General features: G+C 31.0%; 4 protein-coding genes across 11 annotated transcripts in view; 2 read left to right on the top strand and 2 right to left on the bottom strand.

Moving 5' to 3' along the window:
- Window positions 1-860: 860 nt before the first annotated feature.
- LOC125071280 (mannose-1-phosphate guanyltransferase beta) lies at window positions 861-6,191 on the bottom strand. Its single transcript, XM_047681454.1, has 6 exons — window positions 5,795-6,191; window positions 5,397-5,639; window positions 4,890-5,019; window positions 4,490-4,651; window positions 3,781-3,945; window positions 861-1,903 (listed from the first exon to the last, which is right to left on the bottom strand). Exons 1-6 carry the CDS (start codon window positions 5,966-5,968, stop codon window positions 1,668-1,670), a joined length of 1,110 nt encoding a protein of 369 aa, XP_047537410.1. The 5' UTR covers window positions 5,969-6,191; the 3' UTR covers window positions 861-1,667.
- Window positions 6,192-7,549: 1,358 nt separating this feature from the next.
- On the top strand, window positions 7,550-12,649 carry LOC125071266 (succinate--CoA ligase [ADP/GDP-forming] subunit alpha, mitochondrial). 2 transcript variants are annotated; one of them, XM_047681409.1, is made up of 6 exons: window positions 7,550-7,705; window positions 8,412-8,779; window positions 9,291-9,485; window positions 10,796-10,975; window positions 11,367-11,372; window positions 12,001-12,649. In XM_047681409.1, exons 1-6 carry the CDS (start codon window positions 7,669-7,671, stop codon window positions 12,214-12,216), a joined length of 1,002 nt encoding a protein of 333 aa, XP_047537365.1. In that variant the 5' UTR covers window positions 7,550-7,668; the 3' UTR covers window positions 12,217-12,649. The 2 variants fall into 2 exon arrangements, with proteins under 2 accessions (XP_047537365.1, XP_047537366.1); XM_047681410.1 differs by lacking the exon at window positions 11,367-11,372.
- Window positions 12,641-15,459, bottom strand: LOC125071265 (probable ATP-dependent RNA helicase DDX43). The gene has a single exon (XM_047681408.1). The coding sequence runs from the start codon at window positions 15,264-15,266 to the stop codon at window positions 13,302-13,304; it is 1,965 nt and encodes a 654-aa protein (XP_047537364.1). The 5' UTR covers window positions 15,267-15,459; the 3' UTR covers window positions 12,641-13,301.
- Window positions 15,460-16,170: 711 nt separating this feature from the next.
- Window positions 16,171-19,204, top strand: part of LOC125071270 — a 29,518-nt gene continuing 26,484 nt past the window's right edge. For all 7 annotated transcript variants that reach the window (XM_047681421.1, XM_047681420.1, XM_047681427.1 and 4 more), the window contains exons 1-3: window positions 16,171-16,613; window positions 16,824-16,996; window positions 18,210-18,305. In XM_047681421.1, the coding sequence (XP_047537377.1) occupies window positions 16,446-16,613; window positions 16,824-16,996; window positions 18,210-18,305 (437 nt within the window). In that variant the 5' untranslated portion in view covers window positions 16,171-16,445. The remainder of the gene's footprint in view (window positions 16,614-16,823; window positions 16,997-18,209; window positions 18,306-19,204) is intronic.

Below are 19,204 nucleotides of genomic sequence, written 5' to 3'. Positions count from 1 at the left end.
AACAGTTGGCAACTATTTTTTCCGACGCGTTCTCATCTTTGATAGACTTTTCTAGACATATAAATATTAAATATTTAGTGAAATAACGATATCTTTTTTGTTTTAAAAGTAATAATTATTTTTAGAACTTTTTAAACCTATTTTTATTATCTTGAAATGATTAGTATATTGTACTATCGATATTATAACTTTCTAATTCCATTCTGTTGGAATTTAAAAAATAGTAGTATTTTAAATTTATTTTTATATATAATTGTATTAAATCTTTTTAGTTTTGATGTAGGTATTAGAAAAAAAAAACATGAGACTTTATAGGAGTTTAAAACACTGGTATTAAAAATAGCTTTTATTTTTTCTATTACATGACTAATTTGTGTTGATATAGTATAAAAGCTTATTACTACAATATAAAATTACAATTTTGGTGTATAATGGCAGTAATACAATACCATTTTTAAATTCTATTGTAAATAACACTAGATCGGAATGTTAAAATTTCTTTAGTCACTTATAAAAGACATAAATAAAACGAATTAAATTTAAATTATTTGGGTCGTCAAGGTATCAAATTCTGCATTCACAATATACAAACTGAAGTATTCAGACAGGATTGCTATTCTTTTAATCATGAACATATAAAAGAGACGCTAAGAATTTTATTCCATCAAATTACATTAGTGATTGTGATACGAGAATCAGCTTTATTGTCAAAACAAATATAATTGCTGCTTTGGATCGAATTAAATTAGATTATTTTAAGCTTTATGGTATAAAATCAAATTTTGACGCATTTTTATTTAATTTTGTAAATGAAGGAAGTATACCTATATATGTAATGTTTATATTAACTCTAAGTATAATTAATTATAAAAGAAGGAATTTTCAAAAAAAATAATAAATTATCATTGTATTCAAGAATATCTAACAAATAAAAATATTACCCTACTGATTTTCTTCTTTTTTCTTTCCAAACCAGTGATAGAAATTTAAGATTCAATAAGCAAGTAATACTTCTATGTTGAATGAAGATATTTAAATCGTATTCGTCATATACGGTGACCTACGGATGTTCCTAATGAATTAATATTACAAAAACATAAAGGAATAACTTTGTGCGAACTTAACAAATGACCTTCTAAGCTTAGTTTCGATATAATAAAAACATTTTATACATTGATATATGACAGAGTTTTTAAGTACCATTATTCAAAGATATATAAAAACTCAAATATAATAAAAAACAATAATTATACAGCCAATATTTTCCGCCGAAAACAATAATTTAAAATGTTTAAAATCAAAACTTAAATTTTATTTTAATTTAATATAATAATTACAATAAATAATGCAATATAATTTTGCAAAATAAATAAATAATTATAATCATAACGTTATGGTTATTTTCCGCAATTGCAGCCCTTTTACTAACTATTGTTCTAAGCCCTAACGAACAGCAAGAAGCCCTTCAATCGTTTTTTAAAAGTACATATAATAAACATAAAATCCTTTATTTTATATATTACTATTGCACTGGTGTTCAATATTTTATGTGGATTTACAAAATAGCTGAATAATAAATACAATGATATCTAAATCTTTAGATATTTTTAGCCTAAATAGTAAAAATTTCTGTCGTTGATATAAAAAAATTAAAAAACACCTCATAATTACATTATTATCTGTGGCTCGGGAACAGATAAGGCGATAGATTTATGAGGAAGAACCTGACCACCGTTGATGTATAATTCGTCCTTGACTATTACGTCTTCGCCGAGCACTGTGGTGTTCTCCATCCTAACCCATCGGCCGACGACTGACTTCCAGCCAACGATGCACCCGTCGAGCCAGGCGTGCTGGCGGACGCACGCGCCGCGGAGAATAGTGCTACGCTTTATACATGCACCTGGATAAAGGCATAAATTTATTAAATATTTCATTTGATGTTTGAATCTTCATTGTGGTAGGGCAAATGCACTATGTGCACTAAGCAAGTCCGTCTGGGTTAGATACCACACATCAAACGTTCTATGTACAGTATTTGTGTGTCATACATAAAGAGAATAGCTAAGTGTATTTTAAAACTATTTGTTTTTTTTTACTGTCTGTAAATAAAGTCACATTGATATGTTGTAATTTTTCTTCTACAATTTCTAAATAATCTAATATACATAACTGAAACTATCCGAAACAATCGGATTCATCGAAATATATTTCGTATCCGTAACTGTATCCGAATCCGGTAAAATATTATTCAAGTATTCCATATTCAGATCCAAAATTACGTAGCTAAAACATACCTCAAGTTCCCCGCCTCACTCAAACTAGAATGGACTCCAAAATACAATAAAAAGAAAAATTAAATGTATTTGCACGCAATTGGAAAACCGATACCCTATTCTAGTATTCTATTACAACATAAATCAAGACTATAAATCCGATCATGTTCTAATCATTATGTTTAATTGGAATAATTGGCAGCCAATATGACTTCGTTGACAAATAATTACTACCAATACCCTCATAAAAACTAACTGAACCAATGTGTCAAAGGAAATAAATAAAGATTTATAGGTTATTTTTTTAATAAAACAAACAAATTTATGTAAATATCTAAAAGTATGCCAATGCAACAGACATTATATTAATTATTAACATTTGTATCGTCAAAATAAGATATCGATACAAGCAATCTAAATATATAAATTACTAATATGATTATCAATGATGTTCACGATTTTATCGCACTATTTCATAGAAATGACAAGATATTGTTTATCGTTACAACTAAAACAGAATTTAACAAATGCTTTAAACTAGATGATAACTAAATCTTCCCAGATAACGGATTTAATTGAGCCCTATCTTATAATTGGTGGAAAGCAATTATCCTCCTTGTTCTATATATATATATATCTATGATTATAGGAATATAATACATAGAACGATTAAAGATTAATGTTTCTGTGAAGTATGTCTTTGCGTATTTTGTTAATCCATGTTTCTCATTTTTACTAAGCCATTTTTATCGAATCTTAAAAATTTTGATATATACGAATTTTCCTTACTATATTTCCTAAAATTTCATTAATCAAGAGGATGAGTGCAATTTGCCCGCTCCGCATTAGGTATTATTTTTCTTGATATATGGGGAAAATTGTAACAGACGCGAACGTAAATAAGATCAAGACAATGATAAAATTAAACATGACTTGAGTGGGAACAGAACCCACAACTATTAATATCGAAACAGAAAGATGAATAAAAAAAACCCCGTTTATTATTTGATAAGAAGTTACTAATTATAAGAGTTTTGACTTTATCAATATAAAGATGTAATAGGGCTCTTTTTTGTATCGACACTAATGTTATACATACGAATGTCTGTAATTAATTACAGATTGAAAATGTCTAACAGCTGGGCTAATCTCCTTTCACTTTGAGAAGATGGTTTTAAAGCTTATTCCGCCACGAACACAAATTAAACAAGTGGATACTCAGTAGAGCTCGGGATCGATGCACAACATCTAACCGCTGCGCCATATCATGGGCCGTGGCAGAGCTAATATTATGGATTTTTGTATGAAGGATGAATAAAAAGGAAGAATGCATAAATAAAAGAACCTTAAAACGGTAGAATATGCCACATTAATGAAATTGAAAATTATAAGTCATTACGCACAGTACAAAATCCTATCGTTAAAGTATGTGTAAATGAAATTGTATCAGAAAATAACTATTATTACAGGAAAAAATATGTTCTCTATCTGTGAATTTTCTTACCATCTTCAATGACAACATTCGGCCCAATTGTAACGTTCGGTCCTATCCGACATCCTTTTCCAATAGTTGCCGTAGGGTCAATTATTACGTTACCCACAACTCCGTCGCCTTCATGTAACATGTTAGAATTCTTTTGGCGTAAGCTGGTTAAGTATAGGCACATACCTAATAAAAAACATTGCACATTAGTAACGCTACATTTTTCGAACATTTTGTAGATAAATGATATGGATCTTTTCTAAAAATTGTTGGTACTCTAAAGTACTTGATTAATAGGTATTATCTATTTTATGATTTCTGTGGTTTGTCACTAAAAGGACATTTTTGAGTAACATCTTAGCTCAACTTTGTTGATAGGGCATTGACAACTTACAACACTAATGTCTATGGGCAGTGGTGACACATTTGCCAGCTTACCAAATTATTTTGAATAGTTATATATATAGATTATTTATCGCAATAAATTAAGATTCAACTTACATTATTTACAATTCTCAGAAATAACTTTCTCTTAAATGCTTCAATGAATAAAAAAGAGAATAAAATACTCATATAGTATACATGCATGAGTAAGTTTTATTAATAATGCTATTAATAAAATTTACTCATGATAATAGTTCATTTACCAGTAAAAAAGAACTTTAGTTTATCTTATTTATGAACTTCTCATAAACAATAACCATAAAAATATGACCACATCCCTTCTTACCGGTTAGAAAATCTTTTGGCTGTCCGACATCCATCCAAAATCCTTCTAATTCCATAGCATAAAGCTGACCATCCTTTGCCATGAAAGGAAATACCTCTTTCTCAATTGATGTTGGACGTAACTCAATTCTGTCCAGTATTGATGGATTAAGAATATACATTCCTGAAATAAATATTTGAATATATTTATTTATAAATGACAAAAAAATATATCTATATTATATATTAATCCTATTTATTGTTCTAATATAATGCTTATATAATAGTTTATGTAATGAATATTTACTTAACATGATTATATTTTCTTTTGAATTGAATTGAATAAAAGTTTATATAATTAATATTATTATTCTGCATTCATATTTCTTACTAAAAACCTTATTGATTTATGTTTGGTTTACCTGCATTGATTTTATTAGAAATGAATTCCTGTGGTTTCTCAACAAAGTTTTCAATTTCTCCATCATCCTTGTATACAACTACTCCATACTTGGAAGGTTCTTTTACTTTTGTTACTACTATTGTTCCTTCCTACAAATTAATTATATATAATATTATTGTGTAAGATCTGGTTTGTGGTACCATCCTTCCAAGGAGACAGTGTGAGTAGTTGCTCAGGTTACTCAGACTATCAATAAATTACACTATACTATCTTCCAAATTAGAAACTGACTTGTATTTTGTAAGCCAGAACCTAACCAGCATACTCTAAAACTGCTGTGTAAAGTTAAAAATCTATTCATAATCCACTGGTATATAAAATAATAAAGCTTATACCAGAAGATACAGTTTGATTCAGTGTATATAGAATTTTATTTTATAAAAGGGTGCATTTTAATTATTTTTTTTTGATAGGGACTTTTTTTAAAGTAATATTCAATTAAATTAATTCTAAATCTCATAAACACCTTTCCATGGCTCCTGTGAAATTTGGCCAGCTCTTTAAATGGAAATTCACAGATCACATCAGAGTTTAATACAAAGAATGGCTCAGGACTGGCACTGAGCAGATCACGAGCAAGTGCAAGAGGTCCTGCTGTGCCAAGTGGTTCTGTCTCATGAGAAAAGGTAAGTGATACTCCTAGTTTCGATACTTGCTCTGTAAGCTCTTTTTCCATATCCTCAGCTCTGTAGGAAACAGCAAGAATGACCTGAAAATATATTTTAAATATATATTAATCACAACTTTCCCTTGTAATAGAAGTATTTATTAAGAAAACATAGTCAAGGTCATAAAACAAAGCACCGATACGATAATATAACGAATGAATATAATAAAAATACTGTACATAAGAAATATATTTACTTGCGTCACTCCAGCATCTACCAATGCTTCAATTTGATGCATTAATATTGGTTTATTGGCAAATTCCACTAGCGGCTTAGGTCTACTTAAAGTCAATGGTCTAAGACGGGTCCCATAGCCACCAACGAGTATAAGTGCACGTATCTCCCCCAATTTCTTATCAGAACTACTCATTTTATTGTATTATATTGTAAATGCTTTACCCAACTTGTTTAAATACTAAAACACTGTTATAAATACAATTAACTATGTTATTATTGTCTATATCATAACTTCATACGTGGCGCGTCTTTATTAATTATTTGTAATACGGTAATAAATAAAATACAAAATACAAAGCTTTACTTCACAGTTCGAGTTCACAGAAATCACAGATAATAGAACGTCAAATCCTAACTTTATCATTAGGTATACGATTGACGTAAAAACGAAAAGCAAACGTATTTAATAATGCACAGATTATTAAAACTTGTCAAAAGCATAAAACTTCACGATTTTTTTTAGTTTAAAAGGATAACAAATCCTATATGTATTTTTAAACTTTATAATTAAAGTGAATCCAAGTGAATACAACAACATTGTGATATGTTTTTCTTTTGTTTTAACTTCTGTTACCTCAGTAGACAAAAGATTTTTAAATCTTCGTGTTTTTTTTCGATTCTTGAAGTTGATTAAGTATTTCTGAAAGTCGCGTCTTTAAAATTATATAACGCGTGCTCAGGGATGCTTAGATATTCTATATTAAAAAATACATTTATTTATAATATCAGTTTAAGCCAATTATTTTTTCTTAATGTCACAATAAAAAGGGCTCTTGCCACCATCTTCCTGCTTTTACTGAGCCTCGTGGAATAAGTCGTGCTGATGTTAAAAGACCTGATGGATTAACATTGGTTCCTTGGGAACGAGGACGGGCCCTTGTGTGGGATGCTACATACGTTGACATGTTGACCCCGTCTCATATCCGAGACTGAAGAGCCGGTGCCGCTGCGGAAAAAGCTGAAGCAAAATAAAGATCTAAATATTCGTGTCTTGTGTCAAATTACTTTTTGTCCCATTTGCTGTCGAAACACTTGGCCCATGGAGTAGTGGTGCAAAAAGCTTCATCAAAAGTATAGCACCTTACCTTATTGCCTCCACTGGTGACAGGAGGGCTGGTTCGTTTTTAGCCCACAGGATCGGAATTGCGATTCAACGAGTAACTGCTGCTAGCATTCTTGCCATCATTCCACGGGGTCAAGATTTATGCAGTAACTATTTTTAATTCAGATTTGTATATAAAAAATATGTCATATATTTAACTTTTACATTATTCAAATTAATTTATCGAGGTATTTAATATTATATTATGTATTGAAATAAAACTAGTTTATTTCAATGTGTAATAATCGCGAAAATCTAAGACAACATTATATTATGTAGTTAATTTGACAATTGAAAAAAATAAGTTTAAGCCAATGAATTGTTTAATATGGTTTCTATGGGATTTTTTTTAATTATTTTTTTTCGTTTATAGTGTACGGCCTACAATAGTGGTGAGTATAGAAAAAGTATATTGATTAGTGTTTTATGTTTAGATTTTGAAAAAATGATAAAAGTTACTTACGGTAATGTTGTAAATATGTTACCGTGAGGTATTATGTATTTAAAAAAAAGACGTCAAAGTCATCGATTGAGAATCGATTGTAATTGACTTGAAGCATTTCAAAATTATTCGATTATATTCAGCATGAGATCGATTCCTATCCAAAGGTAGAATCTCCTCATCCCTAGTCCCTGTCACTTGACAGTGGTTAGTGTGTGCAATTACGTAATGGCTGTTGGTTTGTCAGTGTCACGAAAATCTCTTTAAAATCTCCCTAACTTGTTATACAATGGCCGTACCGGTTCGGATTTTATCTCGCGTCAAAGGTAAACGTATCTTTATTTTTTTAATTTAACACTATATAAATGTTAAATGGCAAAACGTGACTTGTTTTTAATTTACGTATTCTTCCCAACGTTTCATTATTTTTCCTAACTGATAATAACCTTGTTTAATGATTCATTCATATTTACATTAATAATGGCTTTTTTAAAATAAAAATCTTTTGGTTAAATGTCTATTAAAACATATTTTTCAACAAAATTTCGTATACTACCAATGTCATTCTAATTATGTTTAACCTTCGTCTATAAATATATTATTTTTTGACATAACAATAAGATAATAAATTTCGTTGTAAATTACTATTGATAATGATGTAGAATTAAGATTTCTTTATTAAGATTCATCTGATTGCATGGTTATTGGATCAATATATTATTGACCTTTGAACAATGACAGATGACAAACTTATCTGTAATGTTTTCATATGTCTAGTATGCTACTACCATTGTGCTCCATTTAAAAAAAAAAAAATCTTCAGATTTGTTTATTGCACCTCACAGGATATATATAAAATGGGTGTGGCATATTCCCTGAAAGTGAATTATGTCTTCCTAATACTTAAATAGCTGAAGTTGATTGTTAGCTCTAAACAAAGGTTAAATAGTGTATAGTTCACATGTATTTAAAACTATCATGTGATATGTTAAATTTTATTGGAATATTACATGTTTTTATTTATATCTTCAGATGGCTTAAAGCTTGGCAACATTAGATATTCAAGCAGCACACCTTATGCCCAGACACGAAAAAACTTGATACTAACAAGTGATACGAAAGTCATTGTCCAGGGATTCACTGGCAAACAGGGAACTTTTCATAGCCAGCAGGCCCTTGACTATGGAACCAAAATCGTGGGTGGAGTATCACCCAAAAAAGCGGGCACAGAGCATCTTGGCAAGCCAGTATTTGGTACAGTGAGAGAAGCCAAGGAAAAGACGGGAGCAGAAGCTTCTGTAATTTATGTTCCACCTCCAGGAGCAGCAGCGGCCATTTTAGAGGCCATTGAAGCTGAAATACCACTCATTGTGTGCATTACTGAAGGAGTTCCCCAGCATGTAAATATTTTTTTAATTTAAAACTCTTTTTTAACCTGATATAAATATCTTTAATCAACCCAATTTAACATTGTCAGCTGTAAGATTAGATTCCAATTTATAATGCCAATGTTTCTGGCTGTATTGTTAATGACTTGAGCTCCTGCTTACTTATAGAAAAAAAAAAATAGTATTTCAATGCCAATGAATTAATAAGTATATGTATATGTATGAGCTTCATATTGTAGATGAATGATGGTCAATTGAACCAATTGCTATTCTTAACTAGCTCCTAATGATTTTCATTACAATCTTGCATATATATCAGTAGAATTTCTTAATTAGCAAATATTATGATGCTGAAAAGCTAATTGATCTTTGTGATTTGTGAAGAACTTCACTTTGCTTTTTACACTTGCATTAACATTTATTTATTGATTGTGTGCTGTCTATCTAAAGAGTTATTATTGAATTGGTTCTGTCATCTATGGTAAAATATCAACACTAGTTAATATTTAAAATATGTTTGTAGGACATGGTCCGTGTCAAACATGCACTGCTCCGTCAGAACAAGTCACGCCTTGTTGGACCAAACTGTCCAGGTATTATTGCTCCGGAAAAGTGTAAAATTGGTATCATGCCAGCTGCAGTACATAAAAAAGGATGCATTGGAGTTGTTTCTCGGTCAGGTACCTTGACCTATGAAGCTTGTCATCAGACTACTGAGGTAAGATTAACAGTTATTGTTAATAAATGTAAAGTATTGATTGATAATATATTTACAACAATAATAAATACAGATTAAAAGTGAAAATGATTCCTGCATAAATAACTTTTTTAGTAAGAATGCTATCATTGTTTCTCTGGATAAAAAATGAGCCAGCCTTGTTAGAGAAATATATTTAAATAATATATAATGCACTTGATTTCATTAAATCTGTATAAAGTAAAATATTTCATGAAGAAAAGAATGAGATATTGTTATATGTTATTAAAAAATATATATATATTAAAGCTAGGTTAATGTAAGATTCGATATCCTCACACGCGATAGTAGGTTAGACGAGACGGTAAACAAGCATTCAGCCGATACGGTATTAGTCAAACGTGCCTTTGCATGTAAAGGTTATATAACAAACATTTTTTGCCAACCAAACTCCAACAGTATGAAGCTGACCTTGATCTTATTATTATATAAATTTACGTCGACTATTGTCGAAAAAAACGAGTATCTCAGTAAAAAACATCTTAAATTGCTTGTACAGATTATTATGATTAGATATAAAATAAAAATAAATAATTAACGACCGGCACTCGAGTATTACTCACATTTAAATGCAATCAATCTTTTTAAATTATAATTTATTTAAGCACTTTTGAACCGTCATTTCGGGATTCACTGGTTCAGAATGTAGATTTTTCCGAGAATAACCGGCAATAATGTCAGGAGAAAATTTTATCCAACATTTAACATATTTAACTTTAAAATAATTTCTTTGCTTTAATTCATAATAAAAAATCATCATATAGCATATTATCTTTTCTTCCTTGTGATTCAGTATCATAAATATATTGACTCAAGATGTGTGCTATTATCGTACTGCTAAATAATTAATGACATATAATATTTATATTATTGTTTTAATAATAATCTATACTAATATTATAAATGCGATAGTCTGTCTGTTGCTCTTTCACGGCCAAACAACTGAACCGAATTTAAAAAAATTTGGTGTGAAGCAAGCTTGTACTCAGCCGGTAAACATATAAAACGCGAGCAAATTTTGGGGCGACAACTCTAAAATAGAAAAAAGGAAAATAATGTTGTTGAGAGTTAAAGATAACACACGAGACACATCACCTGGATAATAGACAGGCAGATGCGAGACAGAACTAAACAAATATTCAAAATAGTAACCAAAAATAATTTTTGACACTTGTTTCTGGGTTTACGTTTATCACCAATGAAAATATAATATATTTAGGTTTTATTTATCAAGGTTCTTTAGTGTTGAACAATTTTGTTTAATTGAATAGGCTGGCTTGGGTCAAACTCTCTGCGTCGGTATTGGAGGTGATCCGTTCAACGGCACTGACTTTATCGACTGCTTGGAAGTGTTCCTGAAGGATCCAGACACGAAAGGCATTATCCTCATCGGTGAAATCGGAGGCAATGCTGAGGAACTGGCATCCGATTATTTGACCCAGAACAACACTGTAAGTTACATTTGTATAAATATATATATTGTTAATTTTTTAACTGAAGGTCGTGGGTTCAAACCCAGACAAGCACCACTAAATGTTCATGTGATGAATTTGTATTAGATTAAATTCCGACAAATGTGGATACACGTGAACCCACATAAGAGTTGCGTGATGGAATAAGCTCCTTCTCATCAAGAGAGGTCCAGAAGTGGGACTTTAATTCAAAAATTTAACTTTTAAGCTTACTCACTTTTCTTTGGTACTGAATGTGCCTATTATGTTTTATCAAGTATATTGGCGTACCTGCATATTGCAATAATTAATCACAGAAATTCAATAATATATTTTTTTATAAATAGGTATATGATTCTATATTTAATACATTTTCTTTTTTCTTGAACAGGCAAAGGTAAATAACAAACACATAACATTGCCAAAGAGGTTTAATATTATATTTTTGTATTATTAGGTTAGAGTTAACCGTTTGTTCAATAGACACATACATTAGTAAACAAATAATAGATATCTACATAACATGTTTTATGAAAGTAACCATATTCAATCGTAATTCATTTTGTGAATCTGACTTTTGCACATATCATTATGTAGATAAATTTGAAGTACTTCGATAATCTAGTGATTCTAGTATGAAGTTATCATTTCATATCACGCCGCTGTAATTTTCATATCCATGCAGGTATCACAGTCAACGTCCAAATTTAAAAGTGTGGCTTGACTATCTTAAGAATCGAGAGGTCCGATTTTCATGCACTTTGTTTTGTGTGAAAGTTTGTATTAGTTATGTTTCCTAGAATATTAGCCAAATTAAGATCTTTAATTAATATCGCAAATGCAAAGTCTGTGGTATTATAATTACGTTACAATATTAAAGACGGTATTTCGGAGACTTATGTAAGGTAAAGTTTAAATTGAGTATAATTTTTCGAAAGGCGATATTTTTGTTCTTGACTGACATAAAACTAAAAAGCGACGCTTTAATATTAGCTCTGTGTAACCTTTTTATTTATTTATTCCAGGGACAAAAAGCGAAACCCGTTGTATCATTCATCGCGGGTCTTACGGCACCACCCGGAAGACGTATGGGCCACGCTGGAGCCATCATCTCTGGCGGAAAAGGTGGTGCTATGGACAAAATCAAAGCCTTGGAAAAAGCAAACGTTATTGTCACTCGTTCTCCCGCCAAAATGGGTGTGGAACTTCTCAAAGAGATGAAACGATTAGAAATTGTATAAGTTAAAAAGCGCTATAAATCAACTGGTCCATTTACTTTGTATAGACTTTTAGTAATTATACTGAAATTATTTATTTGTTACCGTTGTTTCAGTTGACGAATTTGGCCTTTGATGTGGTTTAATTGAGATTTGTGACACTGATGGATTTCTAACTCTCGAAATTATATAATTTAACATTAATCTCAATGTGAAATGCACATAGTAAAAAATGCACTCAGCCATAGATATAAGCATGTCCATGTATGTTTACTCAAGTGATATTGATAATCTGATCGAACATCAACTTCCTAATCTAAGATGTTTTAATATGGATTGTTTTATGTGGCGCTTGGTGTTGTATTTATAAATATGTAATGTATACTCTATTATTGCGTAATACCTTTAAAGACCTGTTTCAATTTTATTATTGTGAAATAATAAACAAAAATATAGATTGGAGGGTTTTATTGAAGAAACTAAAACTATGCAAAACTAATACTATAAGTTTAATATCTTTGAAAGTCTTCTTGCTTTTACCTTATAGTAGCTAATACAAGTAGCTATTTTAATACTATAATATATTGAATAATATAGAGTAATAATCTCTAAAAACTCTTAAAAAGATATATAGCTGCTGCTGTTTAGGAATACAAAAGAAAAATTACTTGTATAATTTGAGACTTATTTTGAACTTAGAGAATTCTACAAGTTATGAGATTCTATCTGGTAGATAAAAATGTTATCAAATATTAGAATACTGCAAAACTATTCAAATAATATTCTTCTTTCCTGATTGATCTACATATATGTAGACAATACTATTATTTTTTTATAAGCCTTTGGTTTAAATTTTTTGAACAGTTTTATAAATAATATAATATATCATCAGATCACAGATCACAGTAATTAAATGCAATCACAGACTAATTATAGGTAGTGAACATTTGGATCACATGTTTATATTTGGAATGTTAAAAATTTATAAAAAGGTTCAAAATGTTGGTGCATGCATAATTAAATCACACACAAACTATTTTGAATAATTAAAAGGAACTATTATCGAAATATGAAGCACTACTTTTGATATCATCAATCATTAATACATTCTAGTAAAAACCATCTCTCCTACCCCTGCCACCTCTGCCCCGCCTGTCACCTCCATTTCTTTCTCTGCGTACTTTCATTGCTTCAAATCTCTCAGCCATTGAAAAAAGTTCATCAGGTACTTCTTGATTAGCTTCCTCCAATATCTTAATTAACTCACGAGCATGAGCCCAGTCATTCCTCGTGACAAAGGACAAAGCAATTCCAGTTTTTCCAGCTCTGCCTGTCCTTCCCACTCTGTGGACATATTCCTCAATATGACGTGGGAAATCCAAATTTATAACATGAGTCAAGTCTTTTATATCGATTCCTCTCGATGCAACATCAGTTGCTACTAAAATATTGACTGTGCCATCAACCATTTCCTCTAAAGCAGCTTCACGATCACTTTGGTCCCTGTCTCCATGTAAAGACTGGCATTCTATTCCTTTCATACATAATTCTGTTGTTATATGTGTGGCTGTAGCCTTTTTACCACAAAATATAATGATTTTGTCATTTTTATCCATATTTTGAATAAACTCAAACAGTGCAGCCTCCTTGTTATCTTCATCTACAAACATAATTTGTTGTGTAACTGTATGTACTGCAGCAAGATCTAATGAGCCAACATTGACTTGAATGGGGTCCTTCATGTAGGACTCAGCAAGCCGGCGTACTCCTGATGGCCAAGTTGCAGATGTCATCACAGTTTGGCGATCAGGTCTCACATCAAACAGTGACTTTCTAATCTGAGGTTCAAATCCCATATCTAACATTCTGTCAGCTTCATCCAATACGATATAAGAAAAATTGATGACATTTAAATGTCTAGCCAGCACAAGATCATTTAACCTCCCAGGAGTTGCAATCACTATATCTACTCCTTTGGTAACGGTTTTTATTTGTTCTTTTCTGTCTCCACCTCCATAAAGACAGACAGATTTGATTCCTTTGTATTGATATTTAGAAGCTTCCTTCTCAATTTGCAAGGCAAGTTCTCTTGTTGGAGCCAAAATGAGAACAGTTGGGCCCTCTCTTTTTTCTCTTGGAGTGGGTTGACCTTCAATGTGAATTAGAGCTGGTAATAGGAATGCCAAAGTTTTTCCCGTACCAGTTTGAGCAATCCCAATCATATCATCACCTCTAAGCAATATTGGCCAAGCTTGACTTTGGATAGGTGATGGCTGCTTAAAACCTTGTTTATAAATTTCTTCTAAAATCTCAGGGTAGTCATGAAATGCTTGTTCAAATGTTAATACTGGATTTGGCACAGGTAGTAAGCCAGGCTTCTCATCAAAAGTTCTCTTCACCTGAATATCATGATTAGCCAAGCGCCAACGAGTCACCTCAGCCGGGGTCATATTACTCACCACTGGATCTTCTTTATAAAAATCTTTTACAATGGGCGCTAAATTATCCCATCTCTCCTTTTGGTGATTATCGTAAAAAGCATTAAGTTTATTCCAATCAATAACTTCCACACCCTCAGTACTTTGTTTGAAAAAATCATTGGAAGCTGAACTAGCATTGCTGTTGTTAAAATTTTCCTTAGGAGGTGGCTTACGCTCTTCTGTTAATTCGTTTATCATGCTTTCCACTTTTGATATTGCTTCGTCTGTACCAAAAAGTGTGATGTTAGTGTCATTTCCGCTGGAGTCACCAATTTTGATTTTAGCTTCAGACTCAAATTCGAGGTCACGAATTTTGCAGCCACCTTTACCAATAACACGCCCAACTTTATTCGAAGGAATCATAATAACTTTTTTGTTACTATTATCTTGACGATAACTACGCCGGTTGTCTCGGTTGTCAGTAGAATCTCCACCACGTGCTCTCCAATTCGAATCATTGCTTTGACCTCTGTAAGCACCTCTAGCTCTCCCTCGACCTGAGCTTGAGCTAAATACTCTGGCATTGTAAGTAATCGGTGCCGGTGCTACGGCTACAGGCTCCGATTCTTGCCAATCGTCTTCCCAGTCCGCCATTTTATTGCAAATAATCAATGCAATAAAACTACGACTTTAAGATAGATCTATAAATAATGAATTCTTCTTTAAAGGCGAATGTTTTCAATTATTAGTCAAAATAATTAGAAAATTTATAATTATATGCCGGCAGATAATGGCCAAATATAAATACTGTCAATCGACCAAAATAATAGTAATTCGAATTTAAACCTTTTCTTGTCAACTTTTTCACAGATAATTTATAATTTATGGGTACTTTCAAACTATCAACATAATTTTTTTTTTCCATACAACTAAAAGCAATACTGATAAAAAACTTAAAACAATTATGTTTTTTAAAAAAAAAAACAATGTTTAATAACAGGTATATGTATTGACAGCAACTATAGTATTTTTTATGAAACTATTGTCAATATTGAATATAAATTATAGATTTCCTTTAATGAACAACAATTTGATGGGACAATCATAAGATATTTTTAGTGCAAATTTGGGATTTTTTTTAAACGGAACTGTAATTTTACAAAATGCGAGGCTGTTTGGTGTAGTGCTCAATTTCATAATTTGTATTCGTCTTTACAAATTCTTATAATCACTGTTACTAAAATATAATATACACTATCAATTGTTTTAAAATATTAGAGAGAATATTGTACAATCTATTTTCCCAATATTAAAAAAAAATGTATGACTTCTAAAATATTAAAGTTGATTGTTTAAATGGACAATGATATTATACATGTAATAAGAATTTAAGACAAAACTTTTATTTTATTCTTGAGTACTTCGTAGCAACCAGTCTGAAGTCTCCAAATAACCACAGAGTATAACTAATAAAATACAACTAAGTAAGAAGACAGCCACAGAGTCGGATACAATACGCATAGTTCATTACAATCAGGAATAGGGTAGTGGCAGAAAATTCGACAATCGACATTGTTCATTTGCTTGTGTATCGAGCGAGTCAATCTTCGTGAATTACAGAAAGTGTATTCCATCTCGTAAAAATGGAGGTGGAGTTAAAACAAAAATAAAAAACAGATTTACTTTAAGTAACGATTAAAAGTTAAACGATTTGCGCTCATGGATTAAAGGATAATTAGTGGAGTTAAGTGTTCGCAAAATGCTAGCCTCAAATTAACCCGTTAAACAGTTTCATGGTTTGGGTTGGTTGAATAGTTATTTGAAAAGTACAAAATGAGCAACTGGGCGAGGCGAATGCACCGGCGAGCTGCTACATTAAGCAATGTGGTTACATCTTGTGGACATCCTAATTCTCTGCCATATCCAAGGAGACTTGAAAAAGTGAAGTTCGGTGTTCCCCTGCACGAAGTTTGCAAGGATGATATACCTGGCCCTTTGCTTGTTAGTATCTGCTTTATCTATCCAATGTTTTTCAATTAAAGTAGTTTTAACTATTCCGATGTCTAGATTTTAATTACCGATTCAATATGCGTGTTATGTGTTTTTTTAGTTGTTTAATATTTAAAAAAAACATGTATAAAAATCTGACTTATTTTTTTCTAGTTTGTGTAATATAATAAGGAATACACAAAAAAATAATTATTTCAATAGGTACTGATATTAAAGCTGAATAAGGAGGCACCGCTGCGGCGCGATGTGTTTCGCGCTCCTGGACATCAAGGAGCCATGAAAAAGCTTATACATTTCTTACAGACTGGTCGTCTAGTCAATGTGGATAATTACTCTGTGTATACTATTGCCAGTGTACTCAAGAAGTTTCTTAGGTAAGTTCATTTATTCACTGATTGTTGATAGGTGATCTAAAATTTTTTTTTAATAATACAATTAATCTGTTATTAGTTAGAAAACAGTTGAATGGCTCATTGTTATAATGGCTAACTTATAACAGAGTGAGATCCTGAATTCAAACTTCAGGTCAAGTTAATATACATTGTTTTTCTGTCAACACAGACTCGGTAATATTTAATTCTTAACACTCCCATGCCTTAGATAAGGCTTAAAATCTTGCATTGTAATTCATTCTGATTATGTTGAATTGTTATGCCATTATTTTAGGAATAATTAGGAATAGATAGTGTGTCCATCTTTTAGCAAATCCTTTTGCCTGCAGCTGTCTGCCGTTATATCATTTCTGCCTTTGTAACCTTATAAACATCCACAAAAATATCTGTTAATGTATATCACTTAGAAGTATCCTAGTCTATAAAACAGGATATTTACAGAGATCTAAACCACTGGTATCCCTACACAACAGCTTGAACACTAAGAGAGATACATATTTTATTTAACACTATGTTGGAGGTGGGGGGGAAAGCATTCTAAGTTTAGGTGTAAAACAGTAGTCCAGGTAATTCCTTGGGGTTCCAGCTTGCCTCATACAGAATTTCATTAATTGTGGTTTAGTTTTTTGGCTATGAAAGCGTAACACAAAGTTACTTTGATACTAGAATATTATTATAAATGCAATATAAATTACAATTGCATACATACAAAGTTTACTACTTACAATTAATATTATTTCACATTTATGGGCACATTGTAGGGAGGTCAGCATTCTCATTGTAAAAAGTATATAAACCCATCTTAAATTTTTTTGTTATAGTTGTACATAATCAATCATGTAATGGAATGAAAATAATTCAACAAAATTACACAATTATATATTATATACTTTGTTTTACTAATAGATAACAACATAATCAATCAAATCAATTGTATCTAATAGAAACAAGTTTTACCTGCGGCTTTATATTTGCAAAATTTATAAAACTTTACCTATATCACACTGACTGTCACATCCATTTTACCCCTTTGAGGGTTCCCACTATTTCCAAATTTCATCATCATCGGTAGTGGTTTAAGCATGAGGCAGACAGAGTTTCTTTTGCATTTACAATATTAGTATAGATATAAATATGTCTTTAGCAAAAAAATGTCTCTGTGAGAGTTGCTTTTACAGTACTATTTTTATTCTAGAAAAATCCCGGGTGGAGTGTTTGGTCGTGAAGGTGAAATGCATCTGTTTACGGCAGTGGAGCTACCTGCAGATCAACAAGTTGACGCTATAAGACGGTGAGTGAATTTATACTATAGAACCTTGTAACGTTCTTATAGTTTCAAACAATGTTTAACTATTACTAAAATTAAGTAATGTTCCATTTAAATCAGATACATTAACATGTAGTAATATATAATTTACAATAACATCAAGTATTTGATGATTATACCAAATATTTTTTTCTTTATATTTATATGATTAGTGTGTAAACAAATATGTATATTTCTTAAATATAATATACACTACTTAGCTATAAGAGATATTATTTTTTAATATAGCTGAAAATTGTAAGCATGTTATATTAGAAATGGAAATAGAGAGAAGAGAGCAGAGACACTAAAGCAGCAGTATAAAATTCTCAATATAGAAATGAATAAAGCCAAAGATACACAAGACAGTTTATTGCACAATGGCATTCCAGTAGTTTTTAAATTTGTTTCCTTGGGATCTTTATTCTGGGCTCAACAGATTATGGCTAAAAATTGAATTTATTTTGCCCTACTTGTTCAACATAATATATCATATTTCGATAGATGAGTAAATGTTAGTAATTATTTATCTATTTTTGTCATTACGTGAAAAACGACTATTTCATTGAACTCATATTTAAAAGCGTTATTTCCATTTAAGTATGATATTTTTCTCTGTATTTCTAAGCCATATTAAGTTACTGATATAAAAATATATGAACGAAACTTGTGGACATATTTCTTGTACTTATTTAAAGGACATTGTCAATGGAGCCAACTTCATTGTTCACCACAATGGGAGATGGTATTAAACGTCACATCCATTAGACAGTATGGCAAAACAATGCGTGTTTACTTATAAGAATTTTGATGCGGCTCATTATTTCGCGCTGATTGTCATACTTGCTTAGACTTATCATATGACATATATTCATTTATATATT

The sequence above is a fragment of the Vanessa atalanta genome, chromosome 19, assembly GCF_905147765.1.
Source record: "Vanessa atalanta chromosome 19, ilVanAtal1.2, whole genome shotgun sequence".
NCBI lineage: Eukaryota > Metazoa > Arthropoda > Insecta > Lepidoptera > Nymphalidae > Vanessa > Vanessa atalanta.
The sequence above is the reverse complement of the archived record's forward strand: the minus strand, read 5'-3'. Positions and strand labels throughout refer to the sequence as shown.

Coding starts and splice junctions, on each gene's coding strand:
- LOC125071280 (XM_047681454.1), bottom strand. CDS start 5,968: ATGAGTAGTTCTGATAAGAAATTGGGGGAGATACGTGCACTTATACTC. Junction 5,640..5,794: donor TAGATGCTGGAGTGACGCAA/GTAAATATATTT, acceptor ATATATTTTCAG/GTCATTCTTGCTGTTTCCTA. Junction 5,020..5,396: donor TTCACAGGAGCCATGGAAAG/GTGTTTATGAGA, acceptor ATTAATTTGTAG/GAAGGAACAATAGTAGTAAC.
- LOC125071266 (XM_047681409.1), top strand. CDS start 7,669: ATGGCCGTACCGGTTCGGATTTTATCTCGCGTCAAAG. Junction 7,706..8,411: donor GATTTTATCTCGCGTCAAAG/GTAAACGTATCT, acceptor TTATATCTTCAG/ATGGCTTAAAGCTTGGCAAC. Junction 9,486..10,795: donor CTTGTCATCAGACTACTGAG/GTAAGATTAACA, acceptor TTAATTGAATAG/GCTGGCTTGGGTCAAACTCT.
- LOC125071265 (XM_047681408.1), bottom strand. CDS start 15,266: ATGGCGGACTGGGAAGACGATTGGCAAGAATCGGAGCCTGTAGCCGTA.